Raw genomic sequence first — 22,962 nt, 5'->3', positions numbered from 1 at the left:
AAAGTCTTGATAGCAAATAAATCATTTATCTATTTAAATATGGTTTTAATTCCATACTATTACGAGTATTGTATGTTACAATAAGAACATGGGTAATACAGTTACATCACAGTGTAAAGGAGATCTGACGTGAGAAAAGAACTTCAGGCTAACTGACATCATTAAATTACAAATAAATACTTTTCTACATTTTTTGTATCTAATTTCTGAATAAAATCAAACAAAATTTGTCAAATTATAAAGTTAAATTGAAATATGATCTTCTTTCCTGTGGTACCTGTCCTTTGTTCAAAAATAATGTTCAGAAAAAATCTGGTTAAAATCAGTGTATCAAATTAAATTGCTACCTTGTTCCTGACCTAGTACTTTTTGAAATAATCAGTTATAAATATTCTGAGAGAAAAATATTTCTATTTTGCATGAAATTCAATCGACATTTCAGTACTTCTTTGAAAAGGGAGATAATAAATTTGTAATTACATACATTTTATACATAAAAGGTGTGATTTTAATTCTAATTATCTGACTATATTTCAAGTCTACTAATAAATTAGCATTATTTTCCTACTAAGAAGTTATAAAAAAAAATTGGAAATTGTTTAACACACTGCTAAGATAATGACTACATCGGGACAGTCTCTATAATTCTCTCCATATCAAGGATATCATAATGATAGAAGGTTGGTCATGTAAAGAACTAATAGAAAACTGAATTCTATTAGTCTCACAAACTTCAAATCAAATGATCAAATTAAGGAAAATAAATGTCATTGAAAGATATCCAATACTCTCGTCTGAATCTAATTTGTCAATTAAATACTTGTAAAAAACATATAAAACTGGAGTAAATATACTAAAGGCCACACGCCACAAACAGATGTATTTATGCTGTAAAATATTTGAAAGATTTGAAAGAATTTGTTACTAAAGACTTTATGTGATAATTTCTGGAATTGGAATTTTATGCTAGACTGTTTTTCATATATTTTTCCAACTAATCTAGCACATTTCAGATAAGTTAAACAATATAAATATAAACAGATACATTATAATTTTTGAACAAAAATAAATAAAAGAATCATAATTTGACCATATTTTGAAAATATAAGAATGCTAAATACCTTTCTTCCTTGTGGTGTGGTATCTCTTGATTTTCTGCCACATCTGAAGTTGAAAATGAAAATAATATAGAGAAAAAGAAAAAGAAAGAGACAGACAAAAATAACAGCAAACTCACAATAAAAGACATAAAACAACACCACAATATTCAAGTGCTGTCACAGAAAGTAAGTCATGTTACTACCTATTTAAGGATAAGCTTAAGTCTGTCAGATGAGTTTCCCACAAATTATTTCTCAGTGACCCTTGTTAACTCTGTACAGCAATTTAAAATTTACAAGCCCTTTTCTCTGCCTTGTAAAAAATATATCAAACACTGAAACGGTGGCAAATCAAAGATATTAAAAAAGTTGGTCATAGTTTGTATTTAAGATATGAAAAGAAGTTCCTTAATAAATTTTGTATCTAAGCTATGAAAAGTAGTTCCTAAATAAACTTAAACCACAGAAATATGTTTTATCACAAACTTTAACAAGTGTTAACATCCCTACGCCAACAATGGCACATATAAGCCTTACTTCCAAAGCAGGCGAGACGAAACCTATAAATGATAAAATGACTATGCCTTTTATCTATCTTAATAACTTGTGATGAAAACTTTGTACAATTCTACTCAGATAGCTTTCAAGAAAAAAAATTAACAAGTGAATGCAAACTAATAACATAGACTTTTGTTCTGTACATGTGTTCTCTTTACATGACAAAAAAGTTCTTCCTTACTGAAACCAAAAAGAGTTGTGTCCTTTTTTCACTAGGAAAGAAAAAGGTCAGGCAAAAGATTTTCAAGAAATACAGCTTTTCAGTTGTGAAGTAATTTATGATCTGTGTTCAAAAAATTTTGTAGTGACAATACCGGTAATTCGTCAGGAAGAAGTATTTTGAAACAGTATTTTGTCAGGTAGAACTATTTTGAATGAGTATTTTGCAGCAGTAATTTGTTAAGAAGAACTATTTTAGATGACTATTTTGGAGTAGTAATTCGTCATGAAGAACTTCATTAACCATACTGTCCAGTTAATTGAATCTAAACAGCCAAAGGTTTTACATTTCTCCATTAATCAACCAACAATTTAATTAGTATCAAACAATAACTAAATTATTTGTACTCATTAGTGTGTAATTGGTTTGGTCACTTATAAATAGCTGACATTTTCTGTCATTTTACGGACAACCTAATACATACAATTTACTAATTAAATTGAACAAGATGAGTTTTTCAGCAAGTCTTGACTGGCCAATCTGACGAATGGATTCACTTGTTAGGCTATTGTTTACTATTGTAATTAAGTTATTTATACATCTGTTCACAGTGTTGTGACAGGACGTCTGGGAACCGAAATAAAATAATGATAATTTTCTTAGTATTTTTCTACCTAAGGAGAAGAAAAATTGTCTATCAAGATTTAATCAAATTAAGAGTATTTTTTTCTCCATTTATATAATTATTTTTAACGCTTATACCGTATAGTTATATAAGTATTTTCAAATAAAATTAACTGAAGCTTTGCAAATCAGAATTGATTTCAAAATAATTATATTGAAAATCAAATTAACAAAATCTGTTGTTTGACTAATCTTTTTTAAAATTCAACAAAATCACAGAATAAAAGAACTTTGTAAGGAATTTTTCATTCTAACACTATTTTTTATGAACATCAAAACACTATTTAGTTCAGTTTGATATGCAACATTCTGGTCTTTTGTTATGTTTATATCAAAACCTAATAATAACAAAGAAAACGAAGTTATAAAGAGGTAGTGCCTATATACTTAATGCAGCATGCAGTTACACTGTTGTTTATATTTTATGTTACATGTTGATTAGTAAATAATGAAAATTGAAGTACCATAATTGCTTAAAGAAAATGTAACAGATTTACGTTATTTCCACTTGGATGTTCTTTATTCCTGTGTCTAATTCTAAATAAATAATGTGTAATGGCAACACAAATCTTTGAACTCAACTATGAACAATCCTTTTAACTTTTTTACCGTTATAATCAATAAAAAATAATAATACTGAAGTATAAACCAACCAATGAACGGAATGATCAAAGTCGTAGCGTATTTAATGATTGTTTTACTTGGTACTATATTGAATATTTGAAAGTGCAAATTATTTCTAATATAACAATAATTGCTGCCACTCGCACCTTTATACAAAGCTTTCTATATGGTCAAATCTACAATTGTCCTTAAAACTAGCTTTCAATTAGATAATAAAACATTTGTATAACTCAGTCATCTGCCTCAATAAAATGCTTAAGTATTTTTCGAATTGAGAATCGGAAGTACATTTGTTAGAATTATTTGTATTGTTTGCTTAATAAGTTGTAATATCAACAAATAAATATCCAATCATTTGCTTCATTACTAAAACTGAATCATTAAATAAGAATTTTTGTTTCCGTTTTCATATTTCATATTTGGAATCAGTTACAGGCAACTTTTCCCACAAAAAATGCACTAAGAATTTAATTCAAACAAAACTAAAATGCACTATGAATTTTTACATTCAGATTTACATTTATTTGAAAAGTGCATGCTATTAATGGTTGAGGAATTTTAGGATTTTCTTTGGTGATCTTAGAAAAGGTGTATTGCACTAATTTGCTCATTTTTGTTTAATGCATACAAAATCATGCATAAAATGTACATGTAGCTACTACCTGTTAACAATATATTTATGAAATTTCAGTGTTTAAATCTGATTTTTCAACAAGTACATAAAATTTAGAAAGACCATTATAACCTAATATAGAAAATATGAAGAATTTCATCAGATTAAATTTGTTAAGAATGTAAAATGAGTTAATCATCATTTAACTATATACACCTGCAGGTCTGCACCTTAACGAATTAAAATCACAAAAACAGAACTCATTGCAACTATATTTTTCATTTTGACTGACAACGAAGTTGCAATATCTAGTAACTTAATGTCTCTCTGTATTGTTATAATCCTCTTCTATTAACTCTCATATCGTACAATATAAAATACTTGATTTGGTCACTACAAAAGATTTTATGGAAAATCTAAAATCATTTACAGAAATGACTGCTACACATGTGATAAGGTGGAATAAATTAATAATATTTTATATCACAATACAAATTACGGCCATTAAAGTATAAGTGATATTTTTCATGGAGATTTTTCCAGGAGCCCATTACTGAACAATGCCAGGTGGCACATATAACAATGCTAATTTGCTTCACATACTAGTCAGGTATGAAATTATAAATTAATTTGCCTTATACAGTCACTTTGAGTTCTCTTTATACTTCTACAAGTTATGATTTCCTTCATTTTAAATAATTCTTATCATTTAGTCATTTTTCGATATTACATTTTCATTATGGTATACATTACAAAACATGTTACATGGTGTTAAAATACATTTTAGTTTTTATCAAAATTTAAAAGTTTTCCGCAACGAATCATACTGCTTATCATACTGAACTACCAATCATATGTTCTATACATTGTTTTCGCCTCCAAAAATGAAACCTGGAACTCAGGTCAGCAGATCTTCTGTATCTAAAGGCCTTCAGTTATTCATAATTTGTTGATATAGCCATTTCTAATAATACACAAAATAATGAAAGTACTGTTTCAGCCAAGTTCCAAAAATTCTGTCTCTGTTACAAAAGCACAGAAACAAGAGTTAGTGACCTTCAGGACAGGTATAGTCTATAGAGGTCAAAAGATATCAGCGCACTCTACAGTGTATCCAAAACACTTACCTGACTAGTCTGTCTAGTTTCTCCATCTCAAGGGTGAAGTGGTGTTCTATTTCTCCTGCCCTTAATGTAATACCACAAACGGGACAACATGGGGACTGTCCATCTAAAACACATTTCTTTCTTTGTTCTGGAAAAAATAACAAATTGAAATATCATAATTGTGCAAAATAACAACACCCTACACTTTTGTACTTTTTATATTATCGTGAAATATTTGAAATTCTAATGTTGTACACAATAGCAGATTGGTTATTGTAATAGTGTTACACTATAGCAGATTGGTTATTGTAATAGTGATACACTATAGCAGTTTGTTATTACAATGTGCTACACTATAGCAGGTGTGTTATTACAATGTGCTACACTATAGCATGTTTATTATAACAATGTGCTACACTATAATAGGTTTGTTATTACAATGTGCTAATGTGCTACACTATAGCAGGTGTGTTATTACAATGTGCTACACTATAACAGGTTTGTTATTACAATGTGCTACACTATAATAGGTTTGTTATTACAATGTGCTACACTATAGCATGTTTATTATAACAATGTGCTACACTATAATAGGTTTGTTATTACAATGGGCTAATGTGCTACACTATAGCAGGTGTGTTAGTACAATGTGCTACACTATAACAGGTTTGTTATTACAATGTGCTAATGTGCTACACTATAATAGGTTTGTTATTACAATGGGCCACACTATAATAGGTTTGTTATAACAATGTACAACACTATAGCATGTTTATTATTACAATGTGCTACACTATAATAGGTTTGTTATTACAATGAACTACACTATAATAGGTTTGTTATGACAATGTACAACACTATAGCATGTTTATTATTACAATGTGCTACACTATAATAGGTTTGTTATTACACAGTGGCGTATGTGTTATTGTAATATGCTACATTACAGCATGTTTGTTACAACAATGACCTGTACAATAACAGTATTGTTATAACAGTATGCTTTTCAATAGCCAGTTTGATTTAAAATGTGCTGCACTAAAACAATATGCTATGGTAACATTATTGGATTATTAGTTTGATACATCAATATGCTATGTTACAAATGTAACTTAACATTTTAAATTATTCAAATAGTAACATTTGAATGTTTGACTTTCTTATACAATGGAACAATTCTATTGAGAACAAATTTAAAGTCTGACACTTAGTATTACAGAGCTGTTTTCACAAAATCTCTCTGGAGAAAAATTACTCATAAATCATGCTCAAATTGGTTTAACTGGTTATCAATTTGTCATGAAAAAAAAGCTGCAGGATTAAAGTTTTTGTACAGTTAAATCACCAACATAATGTTGACAGGTAAGCACAATAAAACAGTTACACGAAGACTTGTTACATAGTATATTGAAATGATACAAAAGAGTCAGATAAACTATTTTCAATATTTTGGCAAAACAAAACAAAAAGACAGCAAGCAACCCAACAACACAAAAAATCCAAATAATTCTAGACTGGAGGTCAATATAGTCTTTTGCGGAAGACAAATGTCTACAATATAACCCCTACATTGCAAGATCTTAAAAAGTTGCGATAAGGTATACGCAAAGATTTTCGGCTACTACATGTACTACATTTCACTGGTAATGTTCTGTATTCATTCAGAGGATTTTACAATATGTTGTTGACATAAATACTACAAAAACCTTCTGCTAACAATTTTCAAAACTTTTAATGGACTCCATTTGTCCATAACTCTTGCTTTAATCTGTAAAGTTCTTCTGTTTAAAAGTCTAATTGCTCTTTTGTCCAACAAAATTCTGGTTTATAAAACTATAATTGAGTTTACTGCTTTTGTAAAGAGAGATTCATCTTAATACCAGCATAAAGATTAAAATGACAAACAAAAATGCAAATTCCCCACTTAAAATTCATAAAAATATTACAAAAGGAATGTTTGAGTTTTATTCTCATAAATTACTTATGGATATTTCAATAAATGTCAACAATCTACATCAAAAAAGATTATTATGAAATCAATGCCATGTCAAGTTGGAAAATTTTGTTTCACACACAAAGCTACGTTAATCCACTGTGAGTACCGCTGACAAGCTTTGAAAGTTATAATCTCTATACGACTTCTTCAATCGTCATATGTCATGCACTAATCAATAAGGAATTTGGACAAATCTTGGGATAATTATTAGGTCACGATCCGATGGGTAGTGTAGATTAAGGTAATCTCGATCCTTATTGATGATCAAACACTCATACTGTCTGTCCAAACATGATCTTTTAACATCCCGTCTTCTGTATTCTTCCTGTAAGTCACTTACACAATCATTGAATTATCGATTTTAGTATATATATTTTTTGTACTTTGAAGAACTTAGGTAAGAACACTGACCACATGCTGAAGAGAGATTTACTGAAATATTACTAAGGTACTCATATTATAAGACCTAATTTCCCTTATATCTACCTTTACTAAGGTACTCATATTATAAGACCTAATTTCCCTTATATCTACCTTAAAGCCACATACAATACCGTATAGCGGGTTATTTTCGCGGGATGTAAATTTTCGCTTATTTTCGCGGATAGAACAAAATCGTCAAAATAAATTCCGCCAATATAAAAGTGTACATGCAAAGGTAATGTTAAAAATGTTGAATCCGCCAAAATAATGACCGCCAAAATTTTTCGTATACCTTATTCAATGAAAATCGTGAAATTTTACACCCGCGAAAATAACGGTATTACTAAGGTACTCATATTATAAGACCTTATTTACTGAAATATTACTAAGGTACTCATATTATAAGACCTAATTTACTGAAATATTACTAAGGTACTCATATTATAAGACCTAATTTACTGAAATATTACTAAGGTACTCATATTATAAGACCTAATTTACTGAAATATTACTAAGGTACTCATATTATAAGACCTAATTTACTGAAATATTACTAAGGTACTCATATTATAAGACCTTATTTCCCTTATATCTACCTTAAAGCCACATACAATATACATGTAGTGTCAAACATTTTCAAAATTGATCAGTGTTTTGTGGTAATAAGCATTTATATGTATAAATTTTATAACATTTGGTTGAGGCAAACTAAAGTTAGAGAACAGAAACTAAAAATACAGCTATTTTTATGTTAATAAAGGGGCACAACTCAAGAACAGTAAAAGTGACGCCACCCAATCTGAACCTGATCTGTGTTTTGTGGTTATAAGCATTGTGCAATAGCATTGTGTATTAGTTTTATAAAATTGTGTTGAGCCACACTAAAACAGAGAATAGAAACCAATTTTGGGGATGTATGTGACAGTTAGGACAGACAGGACGGACAAGGGTAACTCTTAGTGCCCCCCTACAGTGGGAGCATAAAAAGAGAAACTTTAATTAACCTGGTACTTGACAAATTAATTGAATTGTGTATCCAAGTACACGGTTAGGACAGACAGGACAGACAAGGGTAACACTTAATGCCCCCCTACAGCGGGAGCATAAAAAGAGAAACTTTAATTAACCTGGTACTTGACAAATTAATTGAATTGTGTACCCAAGTACACGGTTAGGACAGACAGGACCGACAAGGGTAACACTTAGTGCCCCCCCTACAGCGGGAGCATAAAAAGAGAAACTTAAATTAACCTGGTACTTGACAAATTAATTGAATTGTGTACCTAAGTACGTGATACAATAAATAATACAGGACCCCCAGTTAGTATATGCAATAAATTATAAATCAGCATGGATCTCATTTAGATTTCACAATGCTGCAAAACATGTTGTAAATTGTGTACTTTTTGATATATAAGTATATCATAAACTCGATGTCAATAAAAATTAAGCAGTATAATAACTGATCTACGTCCTGTGATGAAGTGTTTGCAAAGTACCTGTTACCAAGTCGTTAGTCAAGTTTGTCAGGTAAATTCTCTAATTTATACCTATCCAAGATCATAAAAATTTGACATCCCAAGTCAAACATGCTTTGTTGCATTAAATTTTCAGAAATACTCATATCCAAATGATTATATATTACACGTTAAATAATAAAGTATTACAAAGCATGGCTACTTTATTGACATTCCAGTAATAAAATTAAAGTTGTCACTCCGTCAAGAGTCCATAGTCTTTGTTTTATTTGAATTATAATTTCTTAAATCTTAGTTACAAAGTTTCCCTATGCCACTTCAGTTCTAAATATTCCTTTACTGGCATCTCATATTGAGATGAAATTTATATATTTTTTAAACTACTTGATGTAAAGTTCCCCACCTATTTACAGAATCTGACCCCCTTTTCGTTCATGTTTGTACATTTTTAATTTATATTCTAGATTTGTGAAACATGAAGAGAAGGCACTTAGCACTACAGACGGAAAAATTTCACAAAATACCAATCATAGATCCATAATCAAACATAGAATAGTTCTACTCAGGTTTGTGAATTTTTGTGAAATAAATGGGTATTTTTGTAATGTTTGATGATGGCTTACAACAGTCATTAGTACTATTGGTTGCACCCTTTCAGACTACTTAACTAATCCAGGGATTTGCATGAATCAACAAGAATTTTTCTTCTAAATATGTTTAAGACCTGCAGGTGTGTTGAAAAAATAACATGAAGATTTAGAGGACTTTATTAAAGTATAGGTTATCTATGTACCCTGCAGATAGATAAGGTCCAGTATTGGTTCTGGAGCTAGCATGCGGAGTAAAAGGATATGATAGGAACTTTGTACTTTAAATGTACTGGATATACACAAAAATAAATTATGCCTATAATTTTTAGAATATTATTTAAAAATATAGCAGCATACAAAAAAGTGTACTGTTTTTAGTATAGAGGAGTGTTACAAAAAAATACTTAACACTGAATTTGAGCATATACTGCACATGCAATTCTTTGAAAACTGCTGTGGATCTTTTTTGTTTTAGAACAGAAGCTTTTACTTTCAAAACTGCTCATCCACATCATGCTTAGGTACATGCATTTCTAGAGAAGCCTATGAATTTGAAGCAGCTCCCTCACAGTAGACATACTAAAATTGAGTCAAGGGCCTGTTTCTACAAAGCTGCAGTAGATATGCTTAATTTGAGTATAGAGGCCTGTATTTTTATCAGCAAGTACTATTCATACATTATTATTGGAAGTATAAATTTTTCTAAGTTTGAAGCTGGTTATTTTAAATGTTTGGACCAATGACATGTTACTGATTAACCACAAAATGAATAAAAAGATGTCTTTCAAAAAAATAGACTCAGGCTTTCCTAGTTAACAAGCAGTTATGTATGCTCAAATTATTATTATTTAAAAATACTTTTAAACAAATATATCAGATAGCTAACAGCATAAATAATGGTGAACTCTGATAGACTGGTTGATTGACAGTTCAGTTATATGCTTAAAATCCTTATAATCTTTAGATTTGGACTGCTATTAGAAACAGGATAAGTCAGATATGGACAGAAATACAGTCAAATCGCCTACATAACTGCTAGAAAGGAGAAGTCTAGGTAGCAATATAAAATCTGATCGAACATACATGTATATGTAACAAGATCTGACAGCCAATTTGGCCTATTGAACACATATTCATCTTCTATGAACTGGATTTTTGCCCTTGGCCAGCGAAAATGACAAAAATTGAATTGCCAAATTTTTTTAAAACAATGTCTATCAAATGTATTAATCATTGATTGATTGTTGGTTGCTTTACGCCGCATTAGCACAAAAAGGTTATAACGCGGCGAAATTTATTAATCAAACACTGAAAACTGTACACCAACATGTGCAATGATAATCTGTCTTTCTGATAAGAAATGAATTGAGTCTGAAAACAATTGCCACTTCTTTTATTCAGCCTAAACTCATTTTCCATGATATAAAGAAGTACAAACACCAAAAAAAAAAGGTTTTCAGACAGACCAAGAACAGAAGTGAACAGCCAATTGCAGGAGTTGTCAAAAAACTTTGTTCATTTGAGTCTGTACTTGTTTACCTTGTTACAAAGAAGTAGCCTTAGTCTATAGTAGTGGTAAAATTGGCCCAACTTCTTTACATTATCCATAGATTTAATGATTTTATTGACTCAAGCATTATCTTTCCGCAATAACATGGGTCGGATCAATTTAAAGTTCCGAGTGGTATAATTGATTTCACTCACTTTCTTATAGCCTCTTATTTATCCCATTTATTTTACAATACAAATATTGTTTGACAGAAATTACCTAAAAAGATATTTGGTTTTCTAATTGATTTTGGACTAGTGTGTTTGGTGATAAGGCAGGATTTCTATGTTGACTTTAAGTTAAACATGATCTTCTGTTTCCTCTATACAACCTCCTCATTTCTAAATTAAACAACGAATTTTCACCTTCTTGTTACTTCTGACAATCTTGATCAAAGGATTTGTTAACAATAAGGTTCAATATGGAATAACATTTAGATAGACCAAAAAGGTGATATCTAAGTTTATAAAACTATTCATCATGGACAGATTTACTCAATAAGAACCTATAATCCAATTTCCCTGCCACAAAATTAAACACCTGTGAGCTAATTAAATATATTGTACTACTGGAAAAACAAAAATTTGTCAATTTAAAACCAATATGGACAGTTTTATAGCTGTTTATATACTCTATAGAGATCAAAGAAAGATATTATACTAGTGTTATAAGTAACTACTGAAAATCAAATCATTTGATATATATATCATCCCTTTATAATGCCTTAAAGTATTATATATCATTATATATATATATGTGTTTATCTTCACTTTTGTACTTCTGTTCAAAAAAAAAAATAGTCCATTCTTTTGATTTTAATTAATTATATATTATTTAATAATAAATAGAATGGCTTGATTTGGGAAAATCATTTCAAGATGTCTTTAATGCCATAGATGTATAATTGGTATTCGATATTCAAGTTAAAAAAATAAAAAAATCAAGTCTTTTTTTTTTTACTCTTTTCAATGAATACTTGTTTAATAGAAGAAAGTAAAAAGAAAACTGCTTGGAAAAAGTATCCATTTACGATATGTGTAAGCCCAGAACTGATAATTTTAATAACAAGTTAACTTTCTGTCAAAAATTTCTATTACAAAATCAAATGACATTCTACGAAAGTCTTATTTTGGGTTTTGACTTTCTATCATTTTTTAAGGTGCTTTAGGAAAATATAGAAAACATTATGCTATACAAAACTAGAGTACAGAACTAGGAGTACAGAACTAGAAAATTTATTAATTCCTTCCCTTTTTTATTTAATCAAAGATACATGAAATGCAGATAACAGAAAACTCTTATAAACTGAAATCTAACAAAGAACTAGTATATCTATATATATAGGATCTTTAGAAATATATAGATACCAACATAGTGTAAATTTTTACAAAAATATGAAAATATTGAAAAAAATGACAGGTAAAAAGAACATAATAATACAGGTGTTGATTTGAAATTGTCCTAGGTAACAAAGAATGCTGCTTATCAAAACTAATCTGATAGATTATACAGACTATGGATAAACAGTGCACAATACAAGTCAGCTAGCCATCAATATCATCTTCATGAATACACTGTGCTAAACATTAGGGAGCTTTAAATTTTGACAGAGAATTTTGTGAGATGACACTTTGATTAAGATGAACGACATAGTCTTCCAATGTTTAAACATTACTAAGTTATGGGGATGGGTAACTAGTAGGATTTAGACCATAAACTTTCAACAAACTACCTTTTGATTTCAATTAATTTTTCCATAAACAAGAAAATTATTCTATAAATCATAAAACTGAGATCCTTTTTTTACATTTAGCATGAAATTTATGCATTTAAATAAATCAATAACTCGTTTTCATGGTGTCTTAGTTCGGATGCTACTTGATTCAGTCCGAATTTAACAATAGATCGTATCGCTACAATGTTTTGTATTCAGATTCTGAATTGTTGAAGGATGAAGGGGGAACTCACATATTAAGTAATAAAGTTTAGAATTATATTTTGATATAATGAAATTGTCAAGGAAGGTAGCTTGGTTGCCTAGGACTCAATCATTTTTTGATGACTCCTTATTCTCTGCCAGCTGTCTTTTATTTCAAAACCAGTGACAGGAGTAAAAGAGCCGACACTAAATCAAACTCCAGCAAGTATATAAAGTCAATGCAATGACATTCAACATAATAGGCCTGGCGGTAGTAAAATCTCCACTTTATCCATTTATTCAGTTCACAAGAGAGCTTTATTCGAAGACAATAAAACCCTGCTTTACTAACAACATTACAAATAAAATGTCTGCCTAGGTATTGGAAGTTTGAACCAGTAGAATATTCAATGAATGTAAAATCTTTCCTGTGGAGAAATATGGTCTGCAGAGATTAGAAGTAAGACAAACATTACAACTTGGTTTTCAACCTCAAATTACAAGAAATAAAAGACAAATTGTGTTCAATCTTCTTATGGTAATTTTAAACATCTACCACAGACAAGCACTTAGTTGAACATATGTGAAACAAAAAATAAGCACCAATAAAATAATTGAAGAAAATAACGTAAAATACCACTTGTTCACTTGTGATTTGCTTGGGACAGTTAATGGTCACTCGTTGATTTGTTCATAATCCTGTGTCATGAATACTTGAAAAGACATCAGCACTCGTGTTTAAGTTTGTCAAAACATGATTTGCCGATGGCTTTACTTGCCGTGATAAATTCACTTCTAATAGCTTTAGTCTTGTCTTTGTATTCTATCGTTAAGCTTACATAACCTGGCGATTTGATAAAACACAATCTAGTTTGCCACATTTGGACATAAATAACTGTTTTTGATCAGATAAATTATTACATGTTGGATTGGGATCAAGCAAAGTAAAATAAATGTGCCGAAGGTTTATAGAAGCTAACACCATCATGATAACTTGTTTCGTCTCATATTATGATTGAATTTCATGAAGCAATTTATAAGCAATGGTATTCAAAGGTCTTCAAAACAGGAGTACAAAGCTGATAATGTTTATTATGCAAACGTAAAATCTGGCCATCTAAGCTAATGAATCTAATAGAATAAACTAATACTACTCCCAGAAAGGTCATTCACAAAAAAATATCTGCAAAAACATGAATATAAATAGAACAAAAATAATTCAAAAATTTTACATATGTACTGCACTAGTGTTAATTTAATATTTTAGTATAAACAATCTGAATGTGTCATAGCGTTTTATATCAGTTAAACAAAATTTTTCTGGAAATGATATTTTTTTTACCCAACCAACAGAGCTGGAAAGAGTCAATACTTAAATAATTGAACTTTAGAGTCAGATTACACTATAAAATTAAAAAAAAAAATGCTTTGTATGAAAAGATGAATTTGTTGTATGAAAATATTTAAAGACTTTGCACTGAAACAGAAAGATGGCAGTAATGCAGGATAATTTTTATGTACAAAAGTCCACCAATAAAAATACTTTTTAAAATTTTATGATACAGTTGCAAATATTTCAATAGAGAAACTGCATTGTTTTCAGTAGCAGGCTTAAGACAATGTTATCCACTGAGATTGGCTATTTCAATATATAGGAATCTAGGGGTTTAAAAAGACTATCGAGGCTTTCTGAACAATAAGCAATTAAGTCCTAGATCTATAAAAAGATAGCAACTTCTTATTTACCAACATCAATACTTCCCTTAACACTCGGGGAGGTACAAAACTCAATTTCATTGCTATAAAATAGTTTGAACTAGGAACCAAGACACACAAATGAGTATGTGAATTTTTAATAAACTCCATCACAATTTATCAGAATTTTTTAAATAGAATTCTTGTGCAAAATTAAGGAGATGCGTTAAGATTGCCAATGAGACAACTATCCACCAAGACCAAAATACAAGGATGTAAAAAAATACAGGACGCCATAGGGCCTTCACAATGTGCTTATTACATATTGTTCAGATAAATGCAGCTTTATAACACGGGGCAATTCATAATCATTTGTTTAAATTCCATTCTTCACCAAAAACAAATCTTTGATTACATTTGATCTAAAAATAAGAACTAACAGAAATTGCCTGCACATTCTTGGTTAAGCTGTGTTTTCCATGGCTGAATATATTCATTCAAATGTTTTAAAAATAGAAACTGAATATGAATGGGGAATACAAGACCCTTGAAGACTGATGCCACTTATTTGTCTTAAAATGTAATGTCTGCTAACTGCTTAAATTTCAAAATACAGCCGTAAAATATAAGTGAAAGGTATTTTTCATTCAGTCAATGTGGAATAAAAAAGCACTAACACAGATCAACCCCTTTATATTTACATGTATCTGCAAACTTCTTAACATTATTTTGGGAGATATGAGTTCCCAAAAAAATGCGACAGGCTTCTAGGTGAAAAATTATTATTTAAGACTCAATTCTTATTATCTAATGACATTGTTTAATTCATCTGGAGATATGCTATTTGGCTGAAAATACAACAATATCTACAATATTTGAGAATCCTTTAGCTATAATTCAGCAATAAGGAATATCTATATGTTTTCAAAATATAAAGTAAATTCTAAAAGTTGTACAATGAGACACTACCTGTGAGAAAGGCACAAAGTATTTCATAGACTGATTAAATCTATACTTAATCAATTGGGTTTTCTCTACACATATAATTAACAAAAACTTCTAACACAATCAATATGGATATTTTAAAAATGGTAATAAATAAGAAAAGCAATTTAAATCAATTGTACAAGTGGAGAAGTCCTAACTAGAGAGTCCTAGTGGCACTAAGATCAGATAAAATGGTTTGTGGTATAATCAAAGTGATGGATATCACTCATGGAAAGATTAGAACAGTAGTTTGAATTATTTCATATTAAGGTATGGTGGGGAAAAATCAACATTTATAAAGCACTATTGCTGAAAATTGCATTTACAGCAGGTCTTTAGAAGGAAACTTGCTTTTCCAGTATGTGAATGAAGGTGCTCAAATTAAATAATATGGGTCTCTAAATTTGCACAATTTTAGTGAAACTACAGTTTATATCTAAAAGAAATTATGTTGCCGGTTCTGAACATGTTTCAAAAAAACAAAAAAATGCAAAAATTCTTCTAGTAAATGTTACCAAATATCCTTGTAAGACATAAATTTAGACCAACAGCTAAAAGCTTTAAAGTGCCAACAAAAATAATCTAAAAAATGTTGTTTTGGGGCATTTTGTAAGTTGAAACAGAGGTTATATGGCATTGAAAATTAAAAGTTTTAGAGTGCCTTCTGTTCAAATTTTAATGTATTTTTCAGGACAGGGCTTTTTTAATTTTATTTTTCAACGTAAACTAATTAAAAAACTAATGTTATTGAAATGTGGATTCTTTCTTGATTGCAAAAATATATATTTACTTCTAATAAAAATTCAAATGACTAAAATAGACATAATGATTGATGGGAAATAAACTAATAAACAATGGTTTTTTATATTTAAAGGTTTATAAATTTTAAAACTGTTTCTAGCCAATTCCTGATAAAAAAAGTGAACTAATCTAAATTGTTGATTAATTACAGATGATTATTGGAAATTTATCAAGTACACTATAGGCCATACTTGAATACCTTTTATATATTCATATTTATATTCATATTTCATTTTTTTAAGATCTTGCTAATCCATTAATCATTTATCTTTCAGATATAATTTACAGAATTACTTTATGTAATGTAGATCAAAAGTAATTGACAATAAATAAATCTATCATCCTTATAAATATCAAACAAATAATACACACATTAGTGTAATCAATTATGAGGTCAAATACTTGTGTATTAAGAATTAGATGCATATTGGAGTGGTCTACAATTATGTAAGACTGATGTAGATAGGTAATGTGGTCAATTTGATTGGCAGTTAAGGAGGTGGGGCATTGTACTTAAAAGTCCACCTTATCTCTGATTGTTTAGTGATAATGACAGTTGTCAATCATACTAGTTGAATCAATACCCACTTACCTAATCAAAATGTTTTTAAAAAAGACTGCACATCAACACACATAATGACATACATTCGTGAATGAACTGCTCCAATAATATACCCTTTTTTATTCAGTTTATTTGTGTACTATGTGCACATACATGAGAACTATAGGGAACTATATTTTAGTGTGAATACATTTATTAACAGTAGCTAACCTGTCCTGTTGTTAGGGAGGGTGGTGCCTAAGTAAAGATTTAGAACAAGTTCTAATCTTTCCAAAAAATCACCGTCATCTCAAAGATAACATCGGAAAGCTTTGTTAGCTTCAGATTTTATTTAAATTGACAAATTACTTGTCCAGCCCTTTAGGCAATTTATGCAGTCATATTGTTCTATGTACCATGACCGTATTGTTGGTAAAAAAAGACTTGTAATACCACCTAATGTCCAAAACTATAGCTTGTAAAATGAGGAACAAAAATAACTGTGACAATTGACACCTTCCACTTGAATGTAAAGTGCTTCTGATCATAAAATTCTCCTAATTCCAAGTGCTAAGTAGGTATTTTATTATCTACCCAGTTTAAAGTCAATCATGATAGCCCTCTTTTAGACATACAATAGTTTAAACTTTCAGATTAACTTTAAAAATTAATTGAATATAAAATTGAAGGTGACACCTTTAGCACAGGGTGTCTGTTATAAAGATTAGCCATCATAAATTTTTTGGTAAATCTTTTATAAACTAATATTGTCTGGTCACTATGCTTTGATCTGAATCTCTCATAAGTTAATCAGAATCTTTAAAGTCTTTTATGACTCGCAGAAAAGGGGAAATAATTCATGTGTCAATAATTTGTAGCAGTGCTTTAAATGCAGACTTAAACCTTAAGGAACTGTGACCGCTTTCTTTAAATAATCTATGAAAATGAGCTTTTTCAACTTTAAATAATACCAACAAAAAGAAAAAAGTACCGTTAATATGTAAAAACAAAATTTTACCAATAAAACCCATGAACTAATACATTTTGATTTGAAAATAATAATAATCTCAGATAGATAATCTGAGAAAAGATACAATCATTTAAATATTCTTTTGCTATTTTTTTTCATCTTGTACACAGAAACCCACCATAGAGGCTAGAAAAAAAATCAACATATGCAATGGCATGAAGGCAACTTTTCACCTTTGTTTTGTATTCAACTTGCAAAAATATTCTCAAATTAATTTGTAGATTTTTTAATCTTATTACATGTAATAGCAATTTTAACTACCAAGAATTTACTTACTGTCTTTGATTTTGACATCATAAAATTACAATATACATATAAATGTATACATATTAGTGACTTGTGAAGTGAAAAATCAAGTAATAATTAACTTATGAATTCTTGAAAAAAATTCAAATACTATGAAATTGACATAATAAACATGATGAACAGCAAATATGTTTGGTTGAAATATAAAAATTTGTTGAAAATTGGTAAGGAATTGAGTTTTGAGTATATTTCTTTTTGATTTATTATATAATTTGTATAAATTATATAAAATATGGAAAAGTGCTGTAAAAACTTAAAATAACATAAATACTCTGTCCTGTGGAAAAGAAGTAAATATTTTTCATGTACTATCTACATTGAAAGCCAAAAAAAAAAACCTTTCAGTTGCTCTCAAATTTTATAATACATTCATTTATACATATTCCCCATTTCCATTCTCAATTTTACATGTAATAAAAAAAATAAAAGTTGTCTTCAGGATAAAATTGGAAGGAGCCTCTAACTTGCCAAGTATAAAAGGAAAGGACGTTGATATTACTCTAAATATGGGAAGAGAAAGAAAATTATGTCTTAACAAGGGAGATAATTTGAAATAACATAGGAAATTTGAATTTTGTATGTTCTTATTAAATTATAAAAGGAATTTTCAAATTTGATGGAGCAAAAACCACAAATTGGTTTATTTCAAAATTTATTATCTTTTCCTTTTCTACGAATATTTCTATCTTTGTTTATTGCCGGTAATAGTTAAGAATCCTAGCTATTTTTTATTTTACAAAATGATAATGTTTTCATAATTTCATAAATTTCTAATATCAGATATTCATTATTTTTATATTTCATTTGAAAAATATGAAATGTTTCTCCTAAATAATTAAGGATACTTAAATCAACTGGTAAAATTATTTTAAACAAATATCACAATTGAGATATAAATATGATACATTTAGGACAATATTATATTTTCAGAATCAAACTGGAAAATGTTAAAAATAGGCTTTCAATGCAAGGTACATTGTGGCTGCATACGATATAAATATTAATATTCTGTTACAATTCGATTGAAATAAAATATATGATAAATTTAAACAACTAAAAGTCTGGTCATTTCAGGACCTTTTATACATTCAAGCCTGTTGTACAGTATTGGTTTTACTCATTGTTGAAGACCAAATGGTGACTAAGAGTTGCTTACTTTTACTACATCATGGATTTCTTTTTTTCTTTTAATAATTTTATATAAACATTGTTTTTCTTAAGGAATAAATCTATTTTTAAAGGTTTAACCAGATAATTCCTATGTAAGTATAAAACCTGCAGAATATCTCAAAAAGTAGATTTTTTTTTAAACTGCTTAAATTGGAAAACACAATAAATAAAATATCATTGCTTTTCACTCTCAAGACTTTTTCAGTTTGTTAGTGAGTCCAGTGAATTTACAGTGACATTGACAAAATCCTTCAAAATAACCTTTATGTATAAAACTAACATCATGCAATCACTTATACATGTAGTGTCAAAAAGTTTATTTTATATTTCATTGTTTTAAATTAATACTCAAAGTTTGTTCAGTCAGCAGATTGCTTTAGAGTTTAATACATCAATGACTTTTACACTTGCTTGTTTTTCTCCCCAGGGCCTTATAGCACTAGGGTGCTATATCCCAGTTAACATACTGCTTTCTTTGTAGATTCTATTATAGAATGAAATATAAATGTGGTGCTTAATTATGGGAAAACAAAGCTATTGCAAATCTTGTGGTGGTTTTTTGAAATACAGATTAGGACATTATTAACATGATTTTTAACATATTTCAATTCAAAACTTTTTTTTAAAACACACACAAAATATTACACAACAATTTTTGTCTGCATACATGTACTCTTTTAAGTTTTTGAAGAAAAGACGGTCAATTAAAAGTGAGCAGAGAAATAGACTATTCACTTTGTCATAATTTGTACATTTATTTACATCAGAATTTTACATATCCATTAAAATTAATAACTTTTTAAGAAACATGCATAACGCTGACTACTCAACTCATCACAGAAGTTATTAATTTTCTTATAACAAAATTGTGCACATGATTTGAGAAGACTCAATCTAAAATATGTGTTCAATATTGAAATAATGTTGAGGACATTTAAGAAATTATTAAATCTCTTAAATTCTTTTTGACAATTAATTGATAATTTTACTGCATAAGAATGAAAATCTGCACTATTCCACTCAGATCACAAAATGTATTTAAATAAATTAGTAACTATTGGAAATATATTTACTAAGTAAAACTTTAAGACAAGAAATTTAAACATAAAATTTTCTGCAATATATATACATATTTTTTCATTCCCCTTCCTCTAGAATACCAAAAGCCAGAAAATGTGTAAATATATGTGGAACTTTGCCTAAGAAATTTATATACAACCAAGCTATTTTTAACTCTATTACAAGATGAGAGTATAATTACAACAACAGAAAAAAAGTAGTTATAAACTTAAATTAAAATAAATATCTTCTCTGCCTTCATTTTCCTATGAATCAATATCATAAAATTATAAATTAAAATGAAGGTTTACTTTTAAACATGGAAATAATATATGAAGTTATTTTAAGAAAGTTTTTTTCCCATTTGTAAAAGTAAAATTTTTGGTTTTTAGTCTATTAAATGTACATGTAACTAAGCGATAGATTTTATATGAACTTACTTCTCAAACTTCTTCCCTCAGAGTCAGGAGTTCCCCGTTCATTATCTGAGTAGTTTTCAGAAATTCCTGCAGAGCTGATACTTGATGGTCTTTCATCTTTGATACTTTTATGTCCAGTGGAGTAGTCCATTGCCATCTCACTACATTCAGATTCATGGGTCTTTGGACTGAAACCATTATCATCGTGTTTGGGTTTTTTAGCTGGTGAGAATGCTGAGTGGTAACTATCTGTATCACTAGTGCTTACTGGTCTAAAAGCACTACTGGTCCCTGGGTTCATGAATTGCATACCACGTTCCATATTTGCTCTGACAAAAGGAGGTACCGGAGCATATAGTGGAGCAGGATAGGGTTCTCCAGGTCTGTACATTGTAAAAGGTGTTGTATATGGTGAGGAAATTTCTTTATCTCCAGCATTTTGATTTGGATATGGAGCCCTTCCACCTTCATGATTTTCTGCAGTTGATGCCAGTACCATCAAGGCGGGTGAAGTCAAAGGATTAGGTACAAAAGTTGAATTCTCCATCCCTGCACCTCCAGCTTGGGCTGCTGCAACAGCCGCTGCATGGTGAGAGAAAAAAGGTTTATGCCAAAAATTAAATCGAAACATTGCCAACTCTGACAAATTCATAGTTGTAAAAATAAAGTTGTCCACATTCAATAAAATAAGTTTTTATATAGATATCACTTTTAACACTGTCAATACACAACAATAAAATGTCAAGTGACAAAGTTATGTTTCTAGTTTTATTATTTAACTGACAAGTAGTGTCTATTTGTGGTTGGTTGATTCTATCTAACCAAACATTATAAGAACAGCCCACTTCAAACAAATTATCTTGGTTGGAACACTCGTTATTAAACCTACCTCCACATGCGCAGAGTGGAACGTTCCATATATGGAAACTGTCAATAACGACTACCAAATAATAGATTGGAAATTTCCTTTGTAAAATAGATTTATATCATATTTTATCTATTAGCCTAGTTGAATTTGTTCAGAAGGTATCGCCAATACACTGTAAAGTTACAAACATATTATATTTTGTGTTTTTGCTGAAAACGAACATTATGTTTTGTAAACAGTTTGCGCGGACTTCATTCAAAGTTGAAAGCTAAAGTGAGTGTCGCTAAAATTAAAAGTGTACAACGACAACACACTTTCATTACAAAATATCAGTGGATGCACTTCCTTAAGTTGTTGTGCAATAGTTTGACTTGCATTATAATCATTTTCATAGACAGATGACATGAGAAACTGATGGATAACTTCGACAATACTCACTGATTACTGTCAAGATGACACCGGAAGGTCAATTTTATATTGGATGATGGGATAGAAGGTGTTTTCCGAATCTAATTATAGAATATAATAAAGAAACTTAACATTCACGATAAAAAGACTTGAATATTAGTTCAAATACGTTTCATGGTACATTTTGAGGTTATTGATTTCGGTGCCTTTTTACATAACTGACCGACAAGGCCCATTGGCAAACTTTTGTTATGCCGATTATAAAAAAAAGGGGGGATTTAGAGCTTAATTTGACATAGTGTACTGAGGGGGAATAGGACCTTTATCGGGACTCCGGGGTCAGGTTTTTTAAGGTAGGGATCTCGGGATTGATCCTTTCGGTATCCGGGAATTCTTTTTTTCGGATTTCGGGATGCCGGGATTTACGTTATTTAATTCCGGGACCTCGGGACTTCGTGTTTTTAAGCCCGTGATTTCGGGATCGGACCCTCCTATCCCCCTCTGTACTGCATATGGTGAAACACATGTTTATTTTTTTAGGACTGTAGTTTGGACCTACTGGTGTAGTGTTAAAAATTGTTGACCTCTGAATATTTAGTTTCATGTGTCGGGAGATTGCTGTCTCATTCGCCGGACATATACGCCGCAACACCTACATGTATTCTTATTTTAACAAATTCTTATTACGCATCTATACAAAATCATTCATTACTGTACTAATTCATTATAACTCTTTAATATGAATTTGGATACCCTGTTAAGCCTGCACAGATCATAAGAAGAATTTCAAATTATCTGGCACCGTCCCTTGATGAACCTTGCTGGCTGGACACAGAATCTATAATCTTAAAAATATGTTTTTAAAATATATTTTAAATA

General features: G+C 29.6%; 1 protein-coding gene across 1 annotated transcript in view; it reads right to left on the bottom strand.

The window, feature by feature from the left end:
• Positions 1–21,459, bottom strand: part of LOC134705642 (E3 ubiquitin-protein ligase Rnf220-like) — a 33,981-nt gene extending 12,522 nt beyond the window's left edge. The window contains exons 1-3 of the mRNA XM_063564364.1: positions 20,829–21,459; positions 4,867–4,993; positions 1,122–1,164 (exon numbers count right to left, since the gene is read on the bottom strand). Of these exons, the coding sequence (XP_063420434.1) occupies positions 1,122–1,164; positions 4,867–4,993; positions 20,829–21,459 (801 nt within the window). The remainder of the gene's footprint in view (positions 1–1,121; positions 1,165–4,866; positions 4,994–20,828) is intronic.
• Positions 21,460–22,962: the final 1,503 nt, after the last annotated feature.

This window comes from Mytilus trossulus, chromosome 1, assembly GCF_036588685.1.
Source record: "Mytilus trossulus isolate FHL-02 chromosome 1, PNRI_Mtr1.1.1.hap1, whole genome shotgun sequence".
NCBI lineage: Eukaryota > Metazoa > Mollusca > Bivalvia > Mytilida > Mytilidae > Mytilus > Mytilus trossulus.
Note: the sequence above shows the minus strand (reverse complement) of the source record. Positions and strands in the feature narration are given on the sequence as shown.